This window comes from Gadus chalcogrammus, chromosome 12 (assembly GCF_026213295.1).
Source record: "Gadus chalcogrammus isolate NIFS_2021 chromosome 12, NIFS_Gcha_1.0, whole genome shotgun sequence".
Lineage (NCBI taxonomy): Eukaryota > Metazoa > Chordata > Actinopteri > Gadiformes > Gadidae > Gadus > Gadus chalcogrammus.
In genome coordinates this window covers 4,787,001-4,812,248 of record NC_079423.1, presented here as the reverse complement: position 1 = coordinate 4,812,248, position 25,248 = coordinate 4,787,001, and the positions used below count along the sequence as shown (strand labels likewise).

At 46.2% G+C, this 25,248-nt stretch overlaps 1 protein-coding gene across 5 annotated transcripts in view; it reads left to right on the top strand.

Annotated features, from left to right (window-relative positions):
* The first annotated feature begins 2,715 nt into the window (after positions 1-2,715).
* Positions 2,716-25,248, top strand: part of pbx1b (pre-B-cell leukemia homeobox 1b) — a 59,377-nt gene continuing 36,844 nt past the window's right edge. For all 5 annotated transcript variants that reach the window (XM_056603764.1, XM_056603767.1, XM_056603763.1 and 2 more), the window contains exons 1-2: positions 2,716-3,132; positions 4,321-4,394. In XM_056603764.1, coding sequence (XP_056459739.1) covers positions 2,945-3,132; positions 4,321-4,394 — 262 coding nt within the window. In that variant the 5' untranslated portion in view covers positions 2,716-2,944. The remainder of the gene's footprint in view (positions 3,133-4,320; positions 4,395-25,248) is intronic.

Sequence of the window (25,248 nt, the reverse complement as noted above, 5' to 3'; positions counted from 1 at the left end):
CAAGGATAGCCACTTGGTGAATAAGGCCCAATAAACCCCTCTTGATGGCACTTCCTGTTCCGCCTGCAATTAGCGGCCAATCAAGCAGCAGTCCGCAACCTAATGGTTGACAATTACTGCTATTCCTGCGACTCTCTTGCCTATTCATTCAGCCGGAAAGTGGCGGAGCACACACACTTAGCATTTGTAGCGCGCAAACATGGATTGGCAATGTTGGATATAGTCGCATGGAAGACGGTGAAACAAGAGAGAGAGCCCCTTCCGCCCTCAGTATCCACATTATTCCGACAAACAGAGCGATGTGGCGGGGAAACTTACCGGGGCACACTATTATACATCAAATACTTCTGTTCCTTCCATTTACATAGGCGAGCGCTAACCAAACAAAACCACAGCTCCTACGGGGGAAGAGAGAGAGAGAGAGAGAGAGAGAGAGAGAGAGAAGAGAGAGAGAGAGAGAGAGAGATAGAGAGAGGGAGAGGGAGAGGGAGAGAGGGAGAGAGAGAGAGAGAGAGAGAGAGAGAGAGAGAGAGAGAGAGAGAGAGAGCATGGTAGCTCAGAAGATAGCGCTGCTGAAGCTTCACCTGGGAACCATGGGGAACAGTCTCAGATGTCAGTGTCACTCCACCTCAAACTCAAATATGCTAATAGCCGCGCAGAGCTATTCCGCTGAGAGCCGTCCTGGTGTGCATTTTTGGATTCCGAGGAATGGGAAAGGGAAGAAATGTGGTGATTTGTAGTACGTAGTTTTGGTGTCTTTCAGGAATAACTACATTATTATTTATGAGATGGCGGGAGATACTAATTATGACTGTTGTGTTGTTTTTCATTACGTGTGTTGGTCTTTAACAATTCAACTAGATGTTGTTGAAAATTGAGAGTGAGTAAATATGTAAATGATGATTCCGCGTGTGTAATGTAGGCCCTAACTATAGGCATCCTATTTGATGAAATACATTATTTCAGACTGCCTAAATTGGAGTTTAATTCCAATTGAAGAGATTTTGAAGTAACATTTATATTGTGGCAATGATAATCACCATGAACAAATGGCTGCTTTTGAAAAAAAATAATTCTTTCTTATAAAGTATCTTCCAAAATCGGAAAGGATGTCGATTTTCATAATTTAGTTTCAAACAAACTCTCAATATTTTCACTCAAAATGAATCACAACATACTGTTTACAATGGGTCTAACATCTGTTCATCCTCACCTTAATATGTTCTAAACCCGTTATTATGGAACGACTGTTTACGGGCACATAGGGCGAACGGAGATAAACGTTTTAACGTACAATTCCGGAATTATGGCTACCACGCGTATACCGGCGTCCTGTCGATAACCCTTGCATATCCAGAAAGCGCCCACCCCCTCCTAGTTTCCGCGCGGTGGCCCTCAACGGCAGGAGGAAGGAGCGGCAGAGACGCGGCAGCCAGTCGCCCTGCGCCTGAAGGGCTCTTTTCAGCCTGGCCACACACACGACGTGCCTGCCCTGCCGCTTGGCTGCGCGACACGGGTCACCGCCTTCCATTAGGAGCCCCCCCTCCGCTCCCTCCCTTGCCAAAGCCAGCCATGCAAAGCCCCTTCAACATACCTGGGGAGAGAAACGGAGTAGGCCTACATGCGTCTACACACGTGCACGTCCCGAAGAGGGGCAGAAGACATTGCGCGTTGAATGCGTAATTGGCAATCTTGCGCGAAATAGTCAATTTCAAGTCACCTTGAAAATTAAATTATGACCTATTACATTTTTAATTAGGCCTATCATATTAATTAAATGAATATTAATCCCAGTGGTGCAAAGGAAAAAAAATCCTGGCATCAATCTCGAGACGCATTTGCGAACTAATAATTTCCACAGATGGGAGGGGAGCAATCAATATTTCTGATTGGTGGGGCTCGGATTAGTCTATTTCTTGGCAATAGCGGACGAAATGAACTGGTCTCCGCGAGCTCCGGGGCAGATCGTCCCCGGGTCAGAGGGGAGGACTGAAGCAGAACTCCCGTGTCACGCGCGGTTATTTATTCGGACCGGAGGATCAATCCATCACGGCGGCGCGTCTCGGTGCCCCGCATTAAAGCTCCCCTACCGCAACTTCCCCACCTTTCCAATCCGATGATGATGTGGTTTCACGAGACTAACCTCAAGGTGGGGCTAAATGCTCTATATTCCCAATCATGTCGCGAGGAGGAGGAGGAGAGGAGGAGGAGGTGGAGTCAACGCGCGCGCGCTGATAATACGAGATGCTCTCCAGAAGCCACTACTGTACATGACAAAAGCGGGAGGATGTCCAATTAACTGACACTTCCAATTCTCCATCAAAACTTGTCGTCACGTCGCGCGCTCCGTGTCAACAGACATAAAAGGCTTCGGTTCCTCTGAGGTTTTCCCGCGGACCGACCACCGCGTGACACCGGAACGGCGCACCGACACCGACACCCCGGCAACGCAGCGGCGTAGACCCACTCAAGGCAGCACTTCAGATCACATTTCACATTCAGCTAAGACCAGCTGGGAGAGAGAGAGAGAGAGAGAGAGAGAGAGAGAGAGAGAGAGAGAGAGAGAGAGAGAGAGAGAGAGAGAGAGAGAGAGAGAGAGAGAGAGAGAGAGAGAGAGAGAAGCAGAGTTGAGAGAGAGAGAGAGAGAGAGAGAGAGAGAGAGAGAGAGAGAGAGAGAGAGAGAGAGAGAGAGAGAGAGACAGAAGCAGAGTGAGAGAGAGGGAGAGAGAGAGGGAGGGTGAAAGGGCAGACTGTAGTTTCTTCCTCTGATCCTGGCCGAGCGGAGAGTGGAAGTGAGCAGCAGTGGGAGTAGTCGGGTTGCAGCGCAAGACCGCTCCGCGTCGGAATTTTTTTTCGAGAAAAAAAAAAGGATTGCAACCAAAAAAACACACAGCCACGCGCTAAAAGGCGAGGGAGAGAAGCAGAGAGGAAGAAGAGGAGAGCGATGGACGAGCAGCCGCGGTTGATGCATTCCCACGCCGGGATAGGGATGGCAGGGCACCCCGGCCTGCCGCAGCATTTGCAGGAGGGAAACGGAGGAGCGGACGGCGACGGGAGGAAACAAGACATTGGGGACATTTTACAGCAAATCATGACCATCACAGACCAGAGTCTGGACGAGGCGCAAGCCAGGTACACCGGCGAGAGAGGCGCGCGCGTCTTGTTGTGCTCCTTTATGCGTGACTCCTAACGCAATGTTGATCATAACGATATTAATGATACTTAGAATACTAATACTACAATAATATAAATATGAACAATATTAATTATTATAATAATACATCAAACAGTAGAGCTACAAAATATAGGCTAATAAATACAATAAAAAAATAGAATAAAATATAAACAGTAGACATTGGTCATATTTTAAAAAGTAGGTGCTGACATTCAGATTAACCAAATGTACGTTTAAAAATGTAAAACTGGTTATTAAAGGTTGTAAGACAGCACTAAGTTATTCCTATTTTACTTACTTACACCTTTGGATAATGAGACAAGGATTCATAAAACGATCCCCCTAATATTTAAAATATCTTTCTCCTAAATATCCTACTCTAAATGGTCTGTCATAGAAGATGGACCAGGCTCTCCGATTGTGCCTGTAATATATTTAATATATAATATATTAAAATAGATGAAATGTGGATTGTGTGCAATAAGAGCCCAGAACATCACCCGCTGCTCCCAGTAATATGAAGCGTCGGACGTGCTCTGTATATTATCTAATGTACTTCATATTTTATATTAAGCCTCGACACCGTGGAGGGAAAAACAACAGCAATGCAACTTTCTAGAGCTAAGGCTTCTCCTAATAAAACCTATTTTCAATTAAGCCACGCAATATTTCATCTGTCAGCCTTTTTAAAAAGCTAAATACTTTTTTTTATAGCCTACGTATACAATATGATAAACATTGCAGAGGCAAAAGCAACAATAACAAACATGTCTTTTTATATATTATGTGACATTAATTGTATATATTAGTGTTATTAAGTTTCAATCAAATGTCTCAGGTAAGGTTCTTAGTTAAAGATATAGAAAGGAATATTGTTTCCATATTTAAATATATAAAATTTTCTGAAAGATCATGCAACATTTGTCTTTACCTTTATTTCCTTCATTAGCTTTATTAACACTGTTTAAGCTAAATAATTTTCACAATATTTCACAAAATAGTAACTTTTAACCTATCAGAGAACTTCAATATCAATAAATCAGCTTTGTTTTCATCATTCAGAATATTCAGTATATCCTCATCATCATCGTGTACACATGTATGGACCATCTAGGATGTTTATTAAGGGGGCTTTTATTTTGCAGGAAACACGCTCTGAATTGTCACAGAATGAAGCCAGCACTTTTCAATGTCTTGTGTGAAATCAAAGAAAAGACAGGTAAGCACATTTAACTTTTTCCTCAACTTCTTTTCTATGTGTCTCATTCGTCTATGTTGTGAAAGACTTGCAATGCTCAACTCTCTACCTCAGCTGGGTTTTGATCCCATCACCAACAGAAGATCACTCTCAATTCCTTGATAGGAAATTAAAATCCATCCAAAAATATTTTGCCCATTTAAAACACTTACTTACTTACTTACTTTCAGTTCTGTTCGCTACAATTGCTTTTCTCACCAACCTAACCCAATTAGACAGATCTCTCCAGACAAGCGTTTTCCTTTCATTGTAAGCCATGTTTGTTTGAAGTTCTCCACAATAGACACGCTTAGACAATTACCACAGTTCATACCGTCTGTGTCAACTAAAGGATTCAATGTTTTTGTGGGATGGAAAGAGAGAGAGAGGAGAGAGCGAGGCAGATAGAAAGAGAGAGAGAGAGAGAGAGAGAGAGAGAGAGAGAGAGAGAGAGAGAGAGAGAGAGAGAGAGAGAGAGAGAGAGAGGAAGAGAGAGAGAGAGAGAGAGAGAGAGAGAGAGAGAGAATAGGCAACATTTTGCCACATGCATGGTGAGTCCCATGCACGTGTTTCCCCCTGTGAGATGACTGTCACGGCTAGTGAATACATCTCATTCTCTTCTCCGCTCTGTCTCTCTATTAAACTAGTAGAGAGAGAGAGAGACAGAGAGAGGGATAGAGAGAAAGACAGAGAGAGAGAAGGTAAGGTAGAGAAAGAGAGACCGAGACAGAGAGGGAGAGAGAGAGACAGAGAAAGAGAGAGGGAGAGATGTACAGAGAAGGAAAGAGAGAGAGAGGGAGAGAGAGTGTGATTCAGAGAGAGCAAGAGACCAAGAGAGAGAGAGAGGTGAGGTAGAGAAAGAGAGGCCGAGACAGAGAGGGAGAAAGAGAGACAGAGAGAGAGAGGGAGAGATGTTCAGAGATGGAAAAAGAGAGACAGAGACAAAGACAGACAAAGAGAGTGTGATTCAGAGAGAGTAAGAGTCCAAGACAGAGAGAGAGAGAGAGAGAGAGAGAGAGAGAGAGAGAGAGAGAGAGAGAGAGAGAGAGAGAGAGAGAGAGAGAGAGAGAGAGAGAGAGAGAGAGAGAGAGAGAGAGAGAGAAAGAAAGAGAGAGGTGTAGTTAGAGAGAGAGATGGAGAGAGAAAGTGAGAGAGAGACCAGAATAATTGCAATAAGAAAAATGACACGACATTGGTGGTGAGAGTCATGTCTGCACATCGTTTGTCCTCGGGACATCTTCCAAATGGCCCGACAGAAATCACTGCTCTCTGCGGCGACAGAGTGCACCAGGGTCTAGTGTAGACTTTATAAGGGTCTAGTGTAGACTGGAGCAAGATCTGGAGGTAGACCACATGATGGTCTAGTGTAGACCAGGGTGTAATGGAAACTGCATCACGATCCAGTGTAGACCACATCAGGATCAGGGTCTAGTGTAGACCATATCGAGGTCTGGTATCGACCACATCAGGTCATTGTAGACTAGAGCAGGATGGGATTTAGACCAGATCAGATCTAGTGTAGACCGGATCAAGGTCTGGTGCAGACTGAGTTATACACTAGTCTAGTAGACCACATCAGTGTAAACTGGTTCCCCAATGTCCACAATGTACCTTTAGACAGTTTGGAGCGAGAGGCATAACCTGTTCCTTCCCCCTAATGGCATTCATCTAAAATAAGTCACTAACAATAAAATAATGTTGAGTCTGTTTGGAAAGAGATATGGTTGTTGCTGATAGTCAAGCAGACACCCTCTCTCTTTTGGGTGCCGAGCCCAGCATTGCTTCAGTTTATTCAGCCAGTGCTACCGGGAGCAGTGCCCGCGATGGCTGGTTCAACCACCCCTCTCATTGCTCTCTTTGTCTCTCTAGTATATTTATCTCCTTTCTCTCTCTCTATCTCTTTCCCTCTCCTACTGTCTTTTTCCCTGTCTCTCTCTTACATTTCCCCCCTCATTATCTCCATCTCTTTATTTATATATATATATATATATATATATATATATGTATGTCTGTATCTATATCTTTTTATAATTATATATTTCTTCATCTCACTCTCTCTTTCTCGCTCGGTCACTCACTCTCCTTCTCTCACACACTCTTTCTCTTTCTTTGTCTCTCTCTCTCTCGCTCTCTCTCTGTCTGTTGTCTCGGTTCGTCGGCGGGGGAGTGGACACAGTTATGCCGAGTGTTTAACTCCCTGGAGTTTCCACCCCCCTCCAGAGTTCATGTAAAGTTCGCTCCGTGTTCCTCCAGCACAAAGTGACCTCTTCCTGGCCGCTCCATAAATCCAGGCTGAGGCTTACCTCTGGCTCACCGTAGAGGCCGGGTCCTGTCCTCTGCTAACGTGCTTTATGTGCTCCAGGCGTCTAATCGCTGCCCGCATGGAAACTTAACGCTCACGTCTCCAATGTTACTGTAGTTTATGCTATACTTCATTAATATATATATATGTGTACATATGTAACTTTTTTGTTCAAGGCAGGCCTAAATAGGGCTCTTATGTCTAATAATTTAGTCTATTGCGTAAAGTCTGCTTGGAGAAAAAAATAACCCTGCCTTATGTTAAATAAAATAAGAAGGACAAGTATGTGAGAGTGTTTGCGTTTGACTTTGGTAAAGTTAAACTGTAAGTTTATCTTGGCTAGCTGTTGCTGCTCTTTGAGTCATCACTGACTTACATGTCAGTTAAAATCTAGCAGGTTAACGTTTCAGCGGTTGAGATTTTAGTGTGGAATTTTCACGGTGAAATTATCGGCCAGTTTCATAGACAGTGCCTTAGTGTTCCTGGCTCACTAGCGTCAAGCGCAGGGATTTTGTTACGTTTTCTTTCTTATTATTCAAGTTCTCTTCATTGTGAAACTTAGCCAATTGTATTCTTACTCCCTTATATTGGGAGTATACACAGTTTTCCATTCACTTTGGTACTATACACAGTTTTCCATTCACTTTGGTACTATTTTAACTAATATTATGAACGTATTTTAGTTCAAAGCCTATTTTTTCCATTATTCTTTCCCTAACAAATTCATGAAATTGTCAAAGCAAATTCGTAATAGATATATCCCAGCATCCAAAGGTAAAATCATCGTCTGTACTTGGCCTACGACTAAAACGGATTGAATGTTTTATCTCCTTGATTTTCATTATCCTGTTCTTCTGAAAACATGAACAAATAATTCCCCAACACTGAACTTCTAGCACTATTATAAAACATAATAACGAAAAAGACTTCTCCTCATTTGAAGCCCCATCATTTCCCATCCTCTCGATATAAATACACAGCTGTTCTTCCGCTCGCTTTCTCTCCCTTCTGACTAACTATATTTATACTTCCTGTTTATACTTCTCCTCGTGTCACCTGAGATACCTGCGTGCCTCCGAGATGCTAGCTCCAGCTAACAAGCTCTGCTTCACACACACCCCCCCCCCCCACCAACTGTCAAGTCTACCCTGTTGCATCTTTTAAACGGCAAACTGTGCAAAACACCCACACACACGCACACACACACACACACCCACACATGCAAACCCTCAAGTGTCTTTCTTCTGTAATGACTGCGCTCCTGCTTTGTGTTTTGTTGCGTTCTCCTGGAGGAACCGTATACCTGGCACTCCCCGACCCTCTGCCGGTGGATTGTGGGACAGAATAGCTCGGCTCGTGCCTGAACTCTTGACCCGTTACTGGGTGTTTGTTCTGCCGGAGATGGCCCGCAGAAATATTGTTCCGTATAAACAAACACAATGGTGTTCTGGTGCTGGGCAGGAAGGGAGAAGGAAGGAACACTTTATTTTGAAACGCAGACGTGTTTTCTTCTTCTGTTTTTTTCCCTCGACTGACACTGGTTTCTGTCTGGTCGTCTTCTATTCACACATTATTAGTTAATACACATATGCTATTATTGTATTTTTCTCCTTGCAAGTTAATAGGGATCTTTATCTTTTTCCTGCATGTGTTTGTGTATTCATTAGTGTATTTAGTTTTGTCTGTCTGTCTGTCTGTCTGTCTGTCTGTCTGTCTGTCTGTCTGTCTGTCTGTCTGTCTGTCTGTCTGTCTGTCTGTCTGACTGTCTGTCTGTCTGTCTGTCTGTCTGTCTGTCTGTCTGTCTGTCTGTCTGTCTGTCTGTCTGTCTGTCTGTCTGTCTGTCTGTCTGTCTGTCTGTCTGTCTGTCTGTCTATCTATCTATCTATCTATCTATCTATCTATCTATCTATCTATCTATCTATCTATCTATCTATCTATCTATCTATCTATCTATCTATCTATCTATCTATCTATCTATCTATCTATATATCTATCTTTCTGTCTGTCTGTCCATCTGTCTATCCATCAATACTTTAGGAGCGCATAAAGAGGCAATAAAGTAAATTTTTAAATGGTGAAAAATCCTCTTGCCTTTCCCTCCAAATGTCAGACGTCCATGTCGACATAGGTCAGAGATGTCAGGGGCGAGATTATTCATTACAATTCCCTCAAAGAATGCGATTATTTTCTCTTCCACGCGTTCATCAGTGTGTTTATGATTTATGAAAAAGGCCTCCTTAGAAAAGCAAATGTCTGACAAACTGATTTTGGAAAGCGAAGCCTCGGCGACCTCTGTAAACACGTCAGCGGCGTGATAAATCTGAGGGCCGGCGTTAAACAAAACCAGCGGCCGGGGCGCGCGCCTCTCTCTCGCCGCGCTGGGCCGACGCTCTGTTTAATATTTTCCCTCCCGCCTCGACCTCAACAAAAGGACCAGCGTTCTCGCGCCGCTGTTTGAACAGTGTTGGGTTTCGCGCCCAGGGGAGCCTCCGCGCTCTAACAAACGACGTGGCGAGTGATGTAATGTTATTCTGCGGAGGGTGAAAATAGGGTGCCTTGCAGAGGGCAACCCAAGTAATCTGTGACAGCACCCAAATGAGCCAGATATGTGGTTATGGAGGGAGCAAGGGGGCAAGGGAACAAGGAGTATGGGGTAGTGGTAGAGTGGAATGAGTAGGTTACAGAGAGACACATATACAGATTAGAGAGTAGGAGTAGGAGAAGGCCGAGGGGAGTACGGAGCAGTAGAGTAGGAAATAGGTAGTAGGGAGTAGGGAGTAGGGAGGGAAGATTCAGAAGGTAGGAGTGGAGAGTAAGAGCAAGTAAGGCCCAGGCTGAAGGGAGAAGGACATAGAGAGTAGGGCAAGGGGATTGGGGATTAGGACATAAGCAGCAGGAAGCAGGGAATAGGGTGCGTGGAAGGAAAACGACTGCGATGGTCACATGTTAGTGGGCAGAGACGTGTTTAGCATTGCCCTGGATGTCTTGTATTCAGTTGACGTCAACCTCCGGCTAATCAAAAGGAAAGAACCCATCATGTGTTCTGATGACATAGACTCACTGGGTGTATCTTCTCTGTATTCAATTCTATGTTTTGCATATATCGTTTTGATGGGCTGAATTATGTAAATCGTGCGTGGTAAATGCAAGTTAAGTATTGTTGAGGTGTGTATTTTAAGTACAGAGGCACTGTGTATTTGTACCTGCAAAGGACACAGCCAGCCTCAGTATGTTGGGACTTACCCAGTAATATAATATAATCCTATAAGAAAATAAAGAGATTTTTAAATGCAGACAGAGCGATTTGTTGGAGTAAGTTATGATATAGAAGTAGACTATCCTCTGTCTGTGCAAAAAGAGCTGATCTGTCTGAGTGCGTAGAGTTGATTCTTCTAGGTGTGAGAGTGTGAGAGTGTGTTTGTGTAGCAGTTGGTGTGTTCACACATGTCTGAGAGTGCTTGTGTGTGTGTGTGCGCGTCTGGTTCTGCGTGTGCGGATACACATATATATATATGATTGTGTGTGTGTGCGTGTGTGCGTGTGTGTGTGTGTGTGTGTGTGTGTGTGTGTGTGTGTGTGTGTTTGTCTGACTATGTGTCCCAATGTATGTGTGTGTGTGTGTGTGTGTGTGTGTGTGTGTGTGTGTGTGTGTGTGTGTCTGAGTGTGTGTATCTGAGTGTGTGTCTGAGTGTGTGCGTATGTTTGCACACACACAGCCAGAGCTCTTGTCTCCTCTCCGCTGCGTCTTGGCTGCTGGATCAGCAGCCTTTAGCGTGGAGGAGCGTCGTGGTAGCCTAGCGAGCCCCGCTGGCCGTCACAGCTGGTTCCCAAAGTCCTCCAACCCCCTCCACTCCCCTCCACCCTCCGCCTCTAATCACCCGCCCTGGGAAGCCCCGCTTCCAGACTCCCCTCCCTGGTTCGGGAGGACAGAGGGAAATAGGAATAGGAATTCAAGAATTAAACTGTTGAATAAACTCCTGTGTTTTTATGTGGACTCTGTTTCGTCGTACCAGGATGGGTAAAAAAAACTATGACTTATGGTGCATTCTGCGCTAATGCTATTATAAGTATTGAAAACTGTGGCTACGCTAGGCGCTCACGCTAATTGTCAGGCGCCTAATTGATACATGTTAATCATATTAAGGGGCTTAATTAGAAGAATCTTAGTATGCCGTGATTTGGTAATTAACAATGACATTACATTTACAAGGAAAGAGATCTATTTCTGTATCCACGTTGGCTTCATCTTATTATGAAAATTAAAGTCCCGTTGTTCACGTGTTCATTGACATTAATTATTCTAATTAATTATATATCTATTTACGTCATTTCTTTTGGCAGTTATGATTTCTCTAATTATTACGTGTCGAAGCTAAGTTTGCATCAAATATTATAAAGTGTAGAACATTAGCTATCACTGAACCGTTTTGTTTTGAAAGCTATGAGTATCTTAACGGACATTTACAGCTGTGCATTTGTCATGGTTATGCGTAGTAGCAGAGGTACTTGTGAATACTGTAAAGTAGAATATTAGCTCACACTGAAGCGCCTGTGACTTCTGTTTTGACCCTGGTATCTTGTACATCATTGGTGTGCCTTTAAAGGGTAGCCCTGCTCCCTCTGGGCTCTGTGCCGAGGCGTTTCCTTCCCCCTTGTCTCCTTAATATGTTACGAATTTAATCAAGTCCACAGATTTGTTATGCACGTTAAATTGAACACGCAATGGCACATTCAAATGTGGTTGCCATACCAACCCCCCAAGGAGTTCATTCTCCATAATGTAGTGTTTGGAATCTCATTTCCATCCCCCCCCCCCCCCCCCCCCTCCTCCTCCTTCACCCCTCTCCCCGCCCTCCCCCCCACTGGTACCACCCAGCTCACCCCATAGCTCCTACTGTATGGAGAGAGAGAGAGAGGGGGGGCGGGGGGGCAAAAAAGAGAGGTAGATGGAGAATGGGAGAGTAAAGGGAGAAACACAGTGTGAGAAACAGAGGAAAGACTGAGAGACAAAGAGGGAGAAAGTATAGGAGAGAAAAAAGCAAGAGAAGAGACGGGGAGGCAGGGAGATGGAGAGAGTGAGAAGAGATTAGGGAGGGAAAAGGTAGAGGGTGAGACAAGGGAGAAGGAGGGAAGAAAGAGTGAGGTAGAGAAATGGGGTCGAAAAACAGAGGAGAGAAATATTGAGCAAAGCAGGAAAGCGACAGAGCATGAGAAGAGAGCGTTAGAAAGAAAAAAGGGGGTGAAAGAGAGGGAGAAAAAGCAGAAAGACACCTCTCTCCACATAGTGGAAATGACACAAATTAATATACACGACTTAAAGCAGACCAAGATTAATGTCTCTCCCTCGCAAGGGCTTAGTCCTACTGTCAGTTGCCTGGCGCTCGTTGGACAAAATCAACACTAATCAACATTTATTCCACTTCTGCCCAGGGCACTTCGGAGTCTAGCGGGACCAGAACCCATAGTCCCCCTCCCCCACCCCCCCCCCCTCCCCACACACACATAGAAGCCGCCGCCAGCGATCCTCGGCTGCCTTCGTCTCGCTACGCTTTTCACCTCCCATCTAGGGACTCCATACATCACGCTACTCGCCACCTCCTCGGCCCCCTCCTCTTCCTCACTACCACCTCCTCTTGCTCACCCACCTCCTCATTCTCCTTCTCAACCGCCATCTCCTCCCTCTTCGGTGGTCGGCACCTCCTCCCGAAATCCCCTCCTCTTTCCTCCCGACCTCCTCATCCTCCATCTCCACCACCGGCTCCCCCTCAACCGCCTTCTCCTCTTCATAAACCTCCTCCCCCTCACCTCCTCCTCACCCTCACTTCCTCCTCCCCTACCTCCTCACCCCCGACTTCTGTTCCTGACCGACTCCTTAGCCACCTTCTCTTCCTCAACTCCTCCTCCTCAACCCTGCGTGACCCAAACCCATCTCTACCCCGGCTCACCCCACCATATCCCCCTTCACACTTTCAGACCTCATAAGCGGAATAGATCATTTTCATGTGCGGCTTCGGTTTAACACAGTGAAATCCACATTACAGTGTATTTGTGGCATTATGTGTGCGTGTATGTGCTGCATGTCTCTCCGTTCATATCAATAATGTGTAAATACACAACATGTAAATATCTCATTTCGTAGAACGTTAAAGCGCTGCTCACTTCCTATATTGTCGATTTTTAGACATCTTTTCTGTTGATCTGCCATTATGCCGAACAGAGTGTCGGCCTGAAGCCGAGCCCAACGCACCATTAGCATTGGATTTACATGACCGTAATGATAAGCTAATATAAGCTAATATATGCAGCACTGAGGCCTGCTAATGTTGTTGTTGTTTTGATGCTACCTTTGCTAAAGCACCCCTAGAGGGATTTTAACTAAGAGAAATTAATGGCGTTAAAATTCCCCAGCGGAAAAAAAAGAAGTTAGCATTACAAATATCAGGGGGACAAACAGCGACAGAACCGTGTCTTTTTTACGCACACAACCGTTGCATAAAGTTTTTACATATTGAAGCGCTTTGAAAGGATTTCTGAACCAGTTTATTCCCGATATTTGTCATCTGGGATTTGTCTAACTTCCTGGTTTGTGATTTTATTTTTTACCACGGATTTAGACAAAGACACCAGCAGAGATATAATAAGTAGGAAGCCATGAAACAGGATGATGGTGTCTTGATTAAACATACCATCTACAGACTTTTGAAGCAGAACTACCGGCGCTGTTATGACTGCCTGTTCAGAATAATAACCATAAAAGTTTGCACTTTAAAACCACATTACAGATTAGACTTTATTTCTCAGACTTCATTTGTTTAATGGTCACAGATATGGTTTGAATCATGGATTTTAAGTCAAAGCCTTGATGGAAAGCATTTGCAATCTGGTCCTGGCGGATACTTTGTTCCAGCAGGAAATGGCAGTGAAACAAGTCTACATTTCTCCACCGCCTTGAAAGCCACAAAGATTCCCGAGAAATATTAAGTGTTGAGGTGCATCAGTTTCAGCCGTGAATCTGATGCATTCAGATCTGAGCCCTCACAAGGCCACTCCCTTGATGACAGACCCAGACCGACTCAAACCAAAATCCCTCTTGTCTGAACTCAGCCGTTCCTTTAAGAGAATTGGCTGCAATTTCACGATAAAGGTTTTATGGCAGTGAGTTTCCTTTGTGAGGTTTGTTAAGGTAATGCTTGAGGTTAGATTAGGGAACTCACCACGCCTTCGACAGGATTCCTTTATGAAACCACAGGTCCAGTTATGATCTAACTTTTTAATGTCCTACATCTCGTGGCCTTATATTTTTATTAAATCAGTGCTTTAGTTGTCTTGAAGCTTTATGTTATTGTAATGAATGATGAATGAATGGTTATTATGAATGGAAATAGCCCTTAGTACTGGAAAGACAGAGGATATGTTCCTTGTCAATCAGTGGCACAAAAAAAAAAGAGGCAGAAAGGAGTCAAACTAGGCATGGTGTGGCTATTGTAAACGATACTCTGTCTCTGTGTGGTAACAGGACATGGCAGTGGTCACTTGCGATAATGGAACAACAGCAAGCTGCTTTGTCAGCTCTGCATCTCAGGTGCCAACGCTCCCAAAATAAACTGTCATGTACGATGTCAGGGAACAAGAGACGATGCTGAAGGAGCATGGGGGGAGCACCCCCCCCCCCCCCCCCCCCCCCCCCCTCAGTGAACAGAAACTAATGTTGGACAGAGCAATGGTTTGTAGGTTTAGAGTCCTGCCCGGTACAGACCACAGCTAGTGTCTGGTGTGTGTGTGTGTGTGTGTGTGTGTGTGTGTGTGTGTGTGTGTGTGTGTGTGTGTGTGTGTGTGTGTGTGTGTGTGTGTGTGTGTTTGTGTGTGTGTGTGTGTGTGTGTGTGTGTGTGTGTGTGTGTGTGTGTGTGTGTGTGTGTGTGTGCGTGGGGGGGCTTAGGGTTAGGTCCCAGGTCTGATTGCTCAGGTCTCGTTAATAAACGCAGGTGCAAGAAAATGCAAAACAAGCTGGGCATTTTCGCCACATTATTTGAACACACCTGTTCGTTCTTTTATGGCATTTAAATTTGATATTTGGTTGTAAATGTGTATTGTAGACAAATCTAAATTTAAATATTTCCATTTTCGTCGACAAACACATCTGTTTCGAAGTGGCAACTGTGTGTTTCGATAGTGCTGAACTAAGATTAACGTCCGATGTTGTGTTATGTTGGGATGATTGAAGTCACAGGCTGGACAGACTTAAATGAATGGGTGTGGAAACTCTCTGGTTAAGCCCTCTGAATTAGACCGTTTCAACAGTCATTTTTGACATGACTGTGTGATACCTATTGCTCGGGTCTAGGTTACGACTGGCCTATTAGGCTAATGTCATTTACTTTTTAGCGATTTAAAGATTTATATTTCAGTCCCTGGTAGTCCTTTGGCTAAAGGGGGCTGTTCCAGGCCCTGGAATGGAAGTGAAGCTACAACCTATAGAAGGAATGGGCCAGTGGCTAATCATGCAAAAGATTTGCCTGATCGTGCCAATGATTTGATTTATTGTTTAAATACAGATGAATAAGAAGACCTACCCAACAGCAAACCAATTAATAGAGATCGTTTGGCCAAGCTAGTTATGTTCTCTTTAGTGGCTGTGTGTGCGACAGCTATGTTGGCCAATTAGCAAAACCAAAAGGTAAGTGCACGCAATGAGTGAATCCCCCTGGATGTTTGCAGATGCACACAATATGCCATAACTTTCGAATTTTGGTTCCGGTAAGTTTACATTCAATGTGGCTTTAATGACGGAACATTATCGAATCATGCATCAGTAATTTTCTGTGGTGTAGGGGGGAGGAGATGGGGAGGGGCGAAGGTTGGTTGGGACGTTGTGCTATAGATAAGCTAAGCTAAACACTGTGATGAATGCCTTGCGCTAGCTACCTGGCCCGGGTGTTGTGAAGAGATGGTTGTCAGTGTTTCCTCCTCGACAACGCAGATGCGATAAGGAGGTTTCAGGAGGTTTGGAGGATAGAGTAACCTTGATAAAACGCTCATCTCAGTACCGTTGATCTGTGCCATCCATCTTCATCTGATATAAAATATGCAAATGGCGGCGTAGCCGGGGAGTGGAGTACAGCGCTGCTAAATGGGCCATTTCAAATGTTCCCCCGTACCACGCTGGCTCTCAAATTCACTGTCATCTGATTGTTTGCGCGATGAAGTCTTTCTGAAATACTCTCTTCTACAGTCACAACCGGCTTTATCTCTCCTTGTTCTACATATCACTCACTCTATCTTTCACTTTCTTACCCCCTCTAATGTGTTCTCCTTTTTCCCGCCTCTTTCCCTAGTCTTCTGCCTCCATCTTCCTGCTGTACTTTCCAGGTTCACACTGATAGTGTTGGAATGCTGATTTATGAAATATTAAGAACTTGTGGACATTCTTCCAGTGTAACCTTTATTGAGGGATTATGTTTATTTCTGCAGCAATTTTCGGCCTTCTTCAACAAAACAAGACAAACGAAAGAAAGTTCAAAGATAATGGTTTTGAATTAGTGTGTCATAGTATGCGATGGAGATAACAACTTCTTACTTTTTGCAATCATCCAAAGAGCAGGCAATATAGTGAGTGATCTTTCATAATTAGCTGCCATTAACCAAATTACTTGTTAAATAAAGATAAAGATTCCATTTATATTTTCAAGACCAAGATGATCAAACACACGGTTGTAATTAGACGTTGAGCAGGGACAAAAGACATAGTCCTCAATATAAAGAAGAGGGTTTTGATTGACGGAGGAATTGTTTTCTGATTATAGCGTTGCCGAGACGCAAGGCATTCTCAGCTTTATCCGAACACGCTCAAATTGTTGACTTCACAGGGAGAGGAGTGGGCGGAGCCAGCTGCTCTCATGCCTTTTGTTGGTTGACCCCCTGTAAAGATGAAACTGTCAATCAACTGGAGGGAGTATCAGGCCCCCAATGAGCAGCCTCCATGCTCCCACACTGACCGGGACAATGACTTCTGTCGTTGTCACACATTTCTGTTGACTTTTGTTTTATACCATACAGAGGATTTAATATTTGAATTTTAAATGCTCCCAGAAAAGGAACGCATATGATGTATGCGTATGCAGGTTTTAATTGGCCACAATGAAAATGGGTTTGAAACCAATAATCTGCCCTTATAAATGGAAAAATAACGAAACAAAACTCATCGACCAAATATATGGAAGTATATAAAAAATGTATTCCATCATATATATAATTGTATTAACTTATGCAACTGCAACTTTTGCTGTTTGTTGTTTTGCATCGGTGGTAAATTGGCTTCCCATGGTGAACACATACAGACTGCAAAATATTGATGTTCAGGATTACCTTGTTGCTATAGGAAAGGAAAGCGGAGGTAAAATGAGTTAATGAGGTATGTCCTCCTCTGCTATCCTGCGAGGTGCGGCCTCGCTCTCTCTCCGCGCTAATGATGATGTGCGGCGCAGGTAGCTGTCAGCAGACATGATTAATTAAAAGGAGAACTGGGCCAATCTGTCACACTATTTTCATTGTGGTCATACGGGGCATCCGTGTTTGATGCTGCGGTTATTTTCAACCTCATGGCAGGCGAGCAGGAGGCGCCTGGCCGCGGCGCCGGTGCCCTTGTGCTAAAGTGCACACACAGGATAAAGTTGTACATGATGGCTGGGAGAGGCCTCGGATACTCTGGGGGGGGGGGGGGGGGGGGGGGGTGGGGGGGCGCTTCTGATTGGACAGCGGGTCTCCTTGGACCGAATAACAATTAGGCGGCATTGGGGGCCCAGACACGCTGGAATGACCATACAACAGGCGCGGTCTCTTGTTAGTGTGGGACTCTGTGTTGGTGCTCCTGGCCTGGTGCTGCCCGCCTCTCGTTAGTAGTGGTCCCTTCGGTACCCATGGTGGTCCCTTCGGTGCCCATGGCGGTCACCGATTCCTTGTACAGAGCCGGACACCCCAACCCTTTACTCTGAGAGTGTGTGCACCACGCGCTGGGTTGCCCAAGGATGCTGGGAAAAGGAGGGAGGGTCATCGCTGTCCCCTGGTTGCCATGGTGATGAAGGTTGGAGCTCCATCACTGGAGGATGGGCAGTATTTTTCAGAAGAGTCTATGTTTTCTAATCGTCACTCCTAAAGCCTTGTAGGTCTACTCACTGACGAGAGACTTGCCTGAATCAAACTGAATTGATGCTCAGTGCAGGATTGGGATAACAAGTAAAGCAGGAAAGGACCTGGATGGTGGAATCACACACACAATAAGACCTTGCTCTCCGAACCAACGCTGTATGATAAACAACAGAGAGAAAGAGAGAGAGAAAGAGAGAGACAGAGAGAGAAAATAAGCGAGTGGTAGAGTGAAAGAGATAGAGCGAGAAAGGGAGAGGGAGGGAGAGGTCCATCACTTAAGTGGCAATTTTGTCCGTATTTCCCTGCTGTTCTACCTGCCATCGCATGCCATTTTTATACAAAGAAGTGACATGAAATAGTGAAAGCCACATGACTAATGCACTCCTCTCTCTCCACTCCCAGTCTCTCTCTCTCTCTCTCTCCTCTCGCCTCCTTTTCTTTTCACCTCCTTCCTCCTGCAGACTCAGAGGCTGCTCTCTCAGTTTAGCGTGTGCATATTATTTCTGCAGTCGTCTGAATTGATCCATGGTGAAGCCAGACATAGATTGCTGTATATTTAATGTCTTTCAGCGGGCGCATTAAGGGTGCGCTTTGAGCAAAGGGACACGAGGAGACATTAATAATTTAATTGCAGCCGTGTATCTGAATGCGAGCAGCAGAGTGCCAAGTGATGGATATTTTTAATGATATGAAGAGCAAGGCCCAGGGAGGGATCAATGACGGCGTGCAGACGCCCTCACAGACATGCACACACATGGATCCAGGCACACGCCTCAGATCCACATGCACACAGACACACACTTAAATCAAACATGCACACGTTCACACGTCACACATCTACACACTCACAGGCAGACACTTACACACACACACGCACGCAAGCACGCACGCACGCACGCACGCACGCACGCACGCACGCACGCACGCACGCACGCACGCACGCACGCACGCACGCACGCACGCACGCACACACACACACACACACGCCCACACAACCCACATACCGCACACACCCACGCACATAACGAGTCTCAATGGTTGTCTAGGGGATCAGTGCTCTAACTACTGTGCTCTAAGATCGTACTTTATTAATCCCAGCGAGGAAATTCAGATCATTGTATTGGTTTTCTAAATACAGTGTTTGGCGCTCTACTTAGAGTACTAGTTAGAACACTGTGTTGGTGCTCTAACTACACTTCTCTTACTGTGTTGTAGTGCTCTTAATACAGTCATCTAGCATGTGTGTTTGCTGTAACTACAGTGTGTTTCGCGCTCTCATTGTGTATTGGGTGCTCTAACTAGATTACTCTTAAAGGGTGTTGGTACTCTAACTATAGTTCTCTTACAGAGTGTCTTAGCGCTCTAACTAGAGTCCTCTACCAGTGAGCCGATGCTGTTGGCGGTGATCAGAGAGGGAGTGAGAGGGAGGTCTGTGGCCCCAGCGACTCCCGCCACCCCGGTCTCTGGCGGTGTCACTCCTGACAGCACACTCATGTTTATTTCATCCTGCGTTGGGTCCTGTCTCCCTCTGCCCCTTTATCCTCCCACGTCATTAAGTCTCCAAGCCAGGACCCCGCAGCACGGCCTAATGAATTCCTCAGCGGATGCTTCCTCTCTCTCTCTCTCTCTCTCTCTCTCTCTCTCTCTCTCTCTCTCTCTCTCTCTCCCTCTCTCCCTCTCTCTCCCTCTCTCTCTCTCTCTCTCTCTCTCTCGCTCTCTCTCTCTCTCTCTCTCTCTCTCTCTCCCTCTCTCTCTCTCTCTCTCTCCATCTCTTTTACTCTCTCCCTTTCTCTCTGTCTCTCCTCACCCCCTTAGTTACCCCAGCTTGAGGTGTCAAAATAAAAGCGCCTGTGTGAGAGAGGAAGCCAGAAACAGCTTGTTTATAGAATAGTTTATCCAAACACAATATACATTGTTTATAGCCTGTATTTTATTTGTATATATATTTTAAGTCCCCCGTGCTACGTACACTTACATCAGCAACAAATATGTTATTTTTGATAAATGGTGACTGTTGAATGGAAAAGTGAATTTCTACGGTCACAAATTGACAAATGACCAAATTACCTTTAATGGAAAACAGTCAAAGACAATAAATTAAATCACCTCCCATTAGCAGCGAAACTTTAACGATCGGGAGAGAGCTGTTTGTGATGTTTTAACCCCGGTTTGATTCCCGTTCCTCCACCCGCCGTCTACAACCCACGGTAAACGTTGAGCGTGACATCACCAGCCGCCGCTGCCTCAAGCACACTGCGTGGTTGCCGGGGCGATGCCGGCTAATTGTTGTGTATTGAGTTGTCGTGCCGATCGGTGTAACAATGGCAGGCGTGGGTATCGAGCTCCGAGACGAGGGCGGACGTGTTCGTGTTCGCCGTCGCTGACGTGCCACCTTCACGGCAAAACACACACATCGTGGGTTGTGTGAAATAAATACTCCTTCCCTCTAAAACAGTGCTGTGCTGAAGTATTGGCTTCATAAACTACACACACACACACACACACACACACACACACACACACACACACACACACACACACACACACACACACACACACACACACACACACACACACGCACACACACACACACACACACACGCGCACACACACACACACACACACACGCACACACACACACACACACACACACACACACACACACACACACACACACACACACACACACACACACACACACACACACACACACACACACACACACACACACACAAACACAGTGCTTGGTGAGCAGTGAGCACTGTAGTAGCAGAACACTCTTCACACATTAGAGAGCGCAATGTTTAGAAAAGCCAATCGGCGTAATGGCATTCCTGTGGCGTTGTCGCCTCCGAGAGTATATGAAGGCTAAGTGAGGCCGGCGGCCGTGATATACGACTACAACTCCCAGGAGACATCCCTTCCGAAATGACCACCACTGTGTGAGTGTTGCGGCGCGCTCCCCCTCCTGCCTCTCCCCAGCCACCCCCCCCCCCCCTCCCACCCCACCACCACCCACCACACCACCCACCACACCACCCACCACACCACCCCCCACACCACCCCCCACACCACCCACCACCCCTGTCCGCCTACACCCTGTTCCTCCGCCTGCGCCAGAAGATGGAGAATGTTGTCAATCAATTCATCAGAGCGACACGGGTGGCTGAGCCGGGAGGGAGGGGGGAGGGAGGGAGGGGGGGGGGGAGGGAGGAGGAGGGAGGGGGGAGGGCGGGGTAATGGCAGTCTAGAGGAGGAGCGCCGCGAGTCGTATTGCTCTCCCACCCCCCACCTCCTCGCTGCTCTGGGGGGGCTGCTGCTGCAGTGGCTTAATGGAGTCACTGTACGGTTGTTGTTGTTGTTGTTGTTGTTGTTGTTGTTGTGTTGTTGTGTTGCTATTGTGTTGAGGTTTTTGTTGTTGTTGTTGTGTTGTTATCAAGGGTAAAATCCGGCTCAGGATGTTTAAAAACAACAACCTGTTTACCTGGGATATATGCCAGATGTCGCCTTGATTTAATTGGTGAATTAATAGGTGGATATTTATTGAATTTCCCGTCCGGGGTGAATCAAGTTCTGATCTTATCGCACCTGATCTTGACTTAAATATACGGCGTGTAGGTTTGATTTGTTTCATGTTTTCTCCAATTCAACTGTTGACCGTGAACCCCACAGAGGCTCTGGACCCACAGGTTGAGAACCCCCACTGACCATGGTGCCATAGGACGGTGCTCTCTCTCTCTCTCTCTCTCTCTCTCTCCTTCCATCGCTCTCTGTTGTCTCCTTTTCTCCCTCGACCTCCCTGTGTTCAGCCTCTGGACGCGGCGTCGCCGGTGGCCCACGGCTTGTTACGCTGAGAGAAGGCGCCGCGGCGGCGGCGGCCCGTGTTAATTACAGTTATATAAATATGCGTCGACGGGTTGCATTCTCGCATTAGAGAGAGATTTGCGGAATCGGCGCTGTAATATATTTTAATTAAGAATTAATTAAAAAATAACGGGGGCTTTTTATTTTGCCTGGCAGACTGTGGCGTGGTGCCGTGGCGTTGGCATCTGCTGTGAGCTCATCAGTGGAATATTGAGCACCGAGTTCCCTGCACAGGATCTCAGGGAGCATCTCAAGGTCTCTGGAAACGAAGGAAAAAAATGCCTTTCCACCCCCCCCCCCCCCACTCCCGCCTGCTCCTCCCTCTATCTCACCATGCTCCTTCTATCTCTCGCTGCCCTCCCTCTGTCTCTCCCGCCCCTCCCTCTATCCCTCCTCCCCTCCTCCGTCTATCTCCCCCTTCCCTTCCAGTTCTCCAGCGCTCCCTCTCTCCTTTTCCTCTCTCTCTCTCTCTCTCTCTCTTTATATCTCTCTCCCGTCCTTTCTCTCTCTCTCCCTCCCCTCCCTCTTTCTCTCCCACCGCTCCCTCTTTCTGTCTCCCTCTCTCTCTCTCCCTCTCTCTCTCTCTCCCTCTCTAAAAAGAGGAGAGAAGAGATACATTTACGGTTGGAAGGAGTGGCAATGTGTGGCTTAATTAAATTTTTTCCAACTCCCACACACCCGCCACCCTCCCCCCTCCCCCCTCCCCCCTCCCCCACCCTTACCACAGCCTCCTCCCTTTCTTTCTTTCTCTCTTTCTCTCTTTCTTTCTCTTTCTTTCTTCCTCAGTGGCATTCTGTCTATTGCTATTTCTCCCCCATTCTCCTCCCTTCTCTTTCTCCGTCTCCCCACCTCTCCTCCATTTCCATCTTTCTCTCCCCAATCCCTTCCCACTCCCGTACTCTCTCTCCAGATCAACTCCCTCCCCTCTCTCTCTCCATCAACTCCCACCCCTCATCCTCTCTCCCCCTCTCTCTCTCTCATCCCATCTCTCCCTCCCCCCCTCCCCCTCCTCTCTCTCTCTCCCCCTCCTCTCTCTCTCTCTCTCTCTCTCTCTCTCTCTCTCTCTCTCTCTCTCTCTCTCTCTCTCTCTCTCTCTTGCGTGGTGGAGCAGAGCAGCAGCAGAGTGGCTTGGAGACACGGAACACTAGTTGTGCTGGCAATTATGTTAATGGGATGCTATTAGGCCATGATTCCGAATGAGCGATCGGGGAGAGCACACAGCCCCACCGGCAGAAAAGGAAAAGAAAAAAACGATAACCGAGCGTGCTCCTTGTTGATACCGTTCCAGCAGGCTCATTTGCATAATGAACCCTCCCCACTAACGAGGGGGTGTGGCCTCTTCGCTGAACTCTTTAACGAGCTGAGCTGAGTCGCAGGCTGAGGCTCCTTCCGATCCGATTCCTCCGTGCAGAAAATAAAGAATGTGACAAATGACATAAAAAGCAGTTGATGGACTTTTGGGGAGGGTCGGTATTGGACTGGTAGGAAGTGCTATAATGTTTCACTTACATTTCTTGAAACATTTAAACAATAACATTATACCATTTCTGCAACTGGAAAGCATGGGGCTTTTATCCCCTGCGTGTTAAATGTATATAAACAAAATGACCGTTATACAGGAAGTAGCATCATTAAGTATTACCAATATAGTACTTCCACTTAAAGTTCCATTTTTCAAATAGTCTGTCTTGTCAGAGATCACACCAGATAGTGTCATAGTTTCATAACACAGAAACCTCCCACCACCACCGGTTCCACCATCAGAACAACCATAACCTAGACCTGCCAGTTAGTAGTCAAAGCACCATGCCCGACACCTTCAAGAGCACAGAGCCCTCACACCACCGCCTGGTCCACCATCAGAACACCGTCACCTAGACCTGCCATAACACAGATGGAGTAGCGGGCGATGGATGGGATTGGAATGGATTGGAATGATATTGTTGTCTTTAAAGGCATCCGTCGTCGCCATGTGCTAATAATATCAATCACTAACGTCATCAGGATTTATCATTAATCAGAACCCCCCACCCCCATCATCAGTTACCCTCCAATCCTACCCTCCACTCTCTGTCCCGATGTGTGTTCTCTAGCTCTATCCGTGGATACGCAGCGATTTGATCAGAACCATCACTCGGCCCTGGGGAAGATATTAAACGCCCAGCAGAATGCTCATGGGCTCCCCTCCTTCCCTCCCCTCGCTCTCTCCCACCCCTCGCTCCCTCGCTCCCCCTCCTACTCCCCCCCCCCCCCCCCCCCCCCCTCTTCTCCCCTCTCTTCCTCAACCTTTCATTCCCGTTTAATGAGAGCCCTTCCTAATTATTCCAGTGGCTGGAGTGCTGGGGACACGCTGCCAGTATGCTCCCCTGAGCCGGGGACGTGACTCTGATGCTGATGAAGGCGCAGGATCAATAATTTAGGATCTAGCCTTAATGGCGGTGCGAGTGGGAGAGAGGAGACCAATGCATCAGAGTCAGAGAAAGACATTTTAAAAGCACGAGCCAGGGAACCAGAGACCAAGGAGTCTGCTTGCCCGTAGTAGTTCGATAGGAGACGAGTAAAATGTCCCACAATGTCCGTAGATTGTATCACGTTCGTGGTCCTGGTCGTTCTGGGGTTTGATGCTAGCTCGCCAACTTTGTGAATTGTGTAAACAAGTGTGCTACACTATTCCTAATCTAGCACAATACTGGTGTTATACTTGCATACTGGGCTAGCGCTACACTGGTGTTTTACCAGCGTGCTCTGCTAGCACTATACTTGATTTATACTAGTGTGCTATGCCAGCACTACGGGTATTATACTAGTTTGGTACTAACCTAGCATGCTAAGCTTGAACTACACTGGTATTATTAGCGTTCTATGCTAGTGCACTATGAAAATGCCAGAGTTTGAAAGCTAGCGCGACACAGGAACGTCTCGCTGTGTATTGCCTTGGAAGTCAATGTAGATATAATTGACTTTGAGTCATAAATATTGATGTTATTGTTTCAGTTCTGTGTGTGTGTTTGTGTTTGAGAATAATGTCTCTGAATATGGGCCTGTTCTTCGCTCCTGGTTCAGGCGATGCATACCATAATCTTTAAGTGAAGAGCACAGCCAAGCTCCCCACTCCCCTCTCCCCTAAGCTCTAGGGAAGCATCCATGCATCTTTAAGGACTCCTGCTCATGAATCAGACTCCGGGAGAGGAGTAAGCCGCCCGCAGCCTCCGCCTCAATTATTAAACACCAGGAATACGATGCTCTGTTTTAACTTCAGAACCTCGGCGGAGCAGAGAACACCAGCAAGTAGGGACGGTGGGCTTGTCAAAGCTCACCCCCACCTCCATGTTCCCAAAGGAGGGGTGGAATAAAACACAATAAAAACACAAAGGCCATTTTCAATAGTGGATTATTATAACAATTATTTTTCTTGCTTTGGCCTCAAAGAAAGCCCCATTGGGTTTTGTGAATGCTTGTATGGATTTCATATTTCAGTCCACCTCCCCTCTTTCAAACGTCGCAGTGTCGGATGAATTACAGTTTTC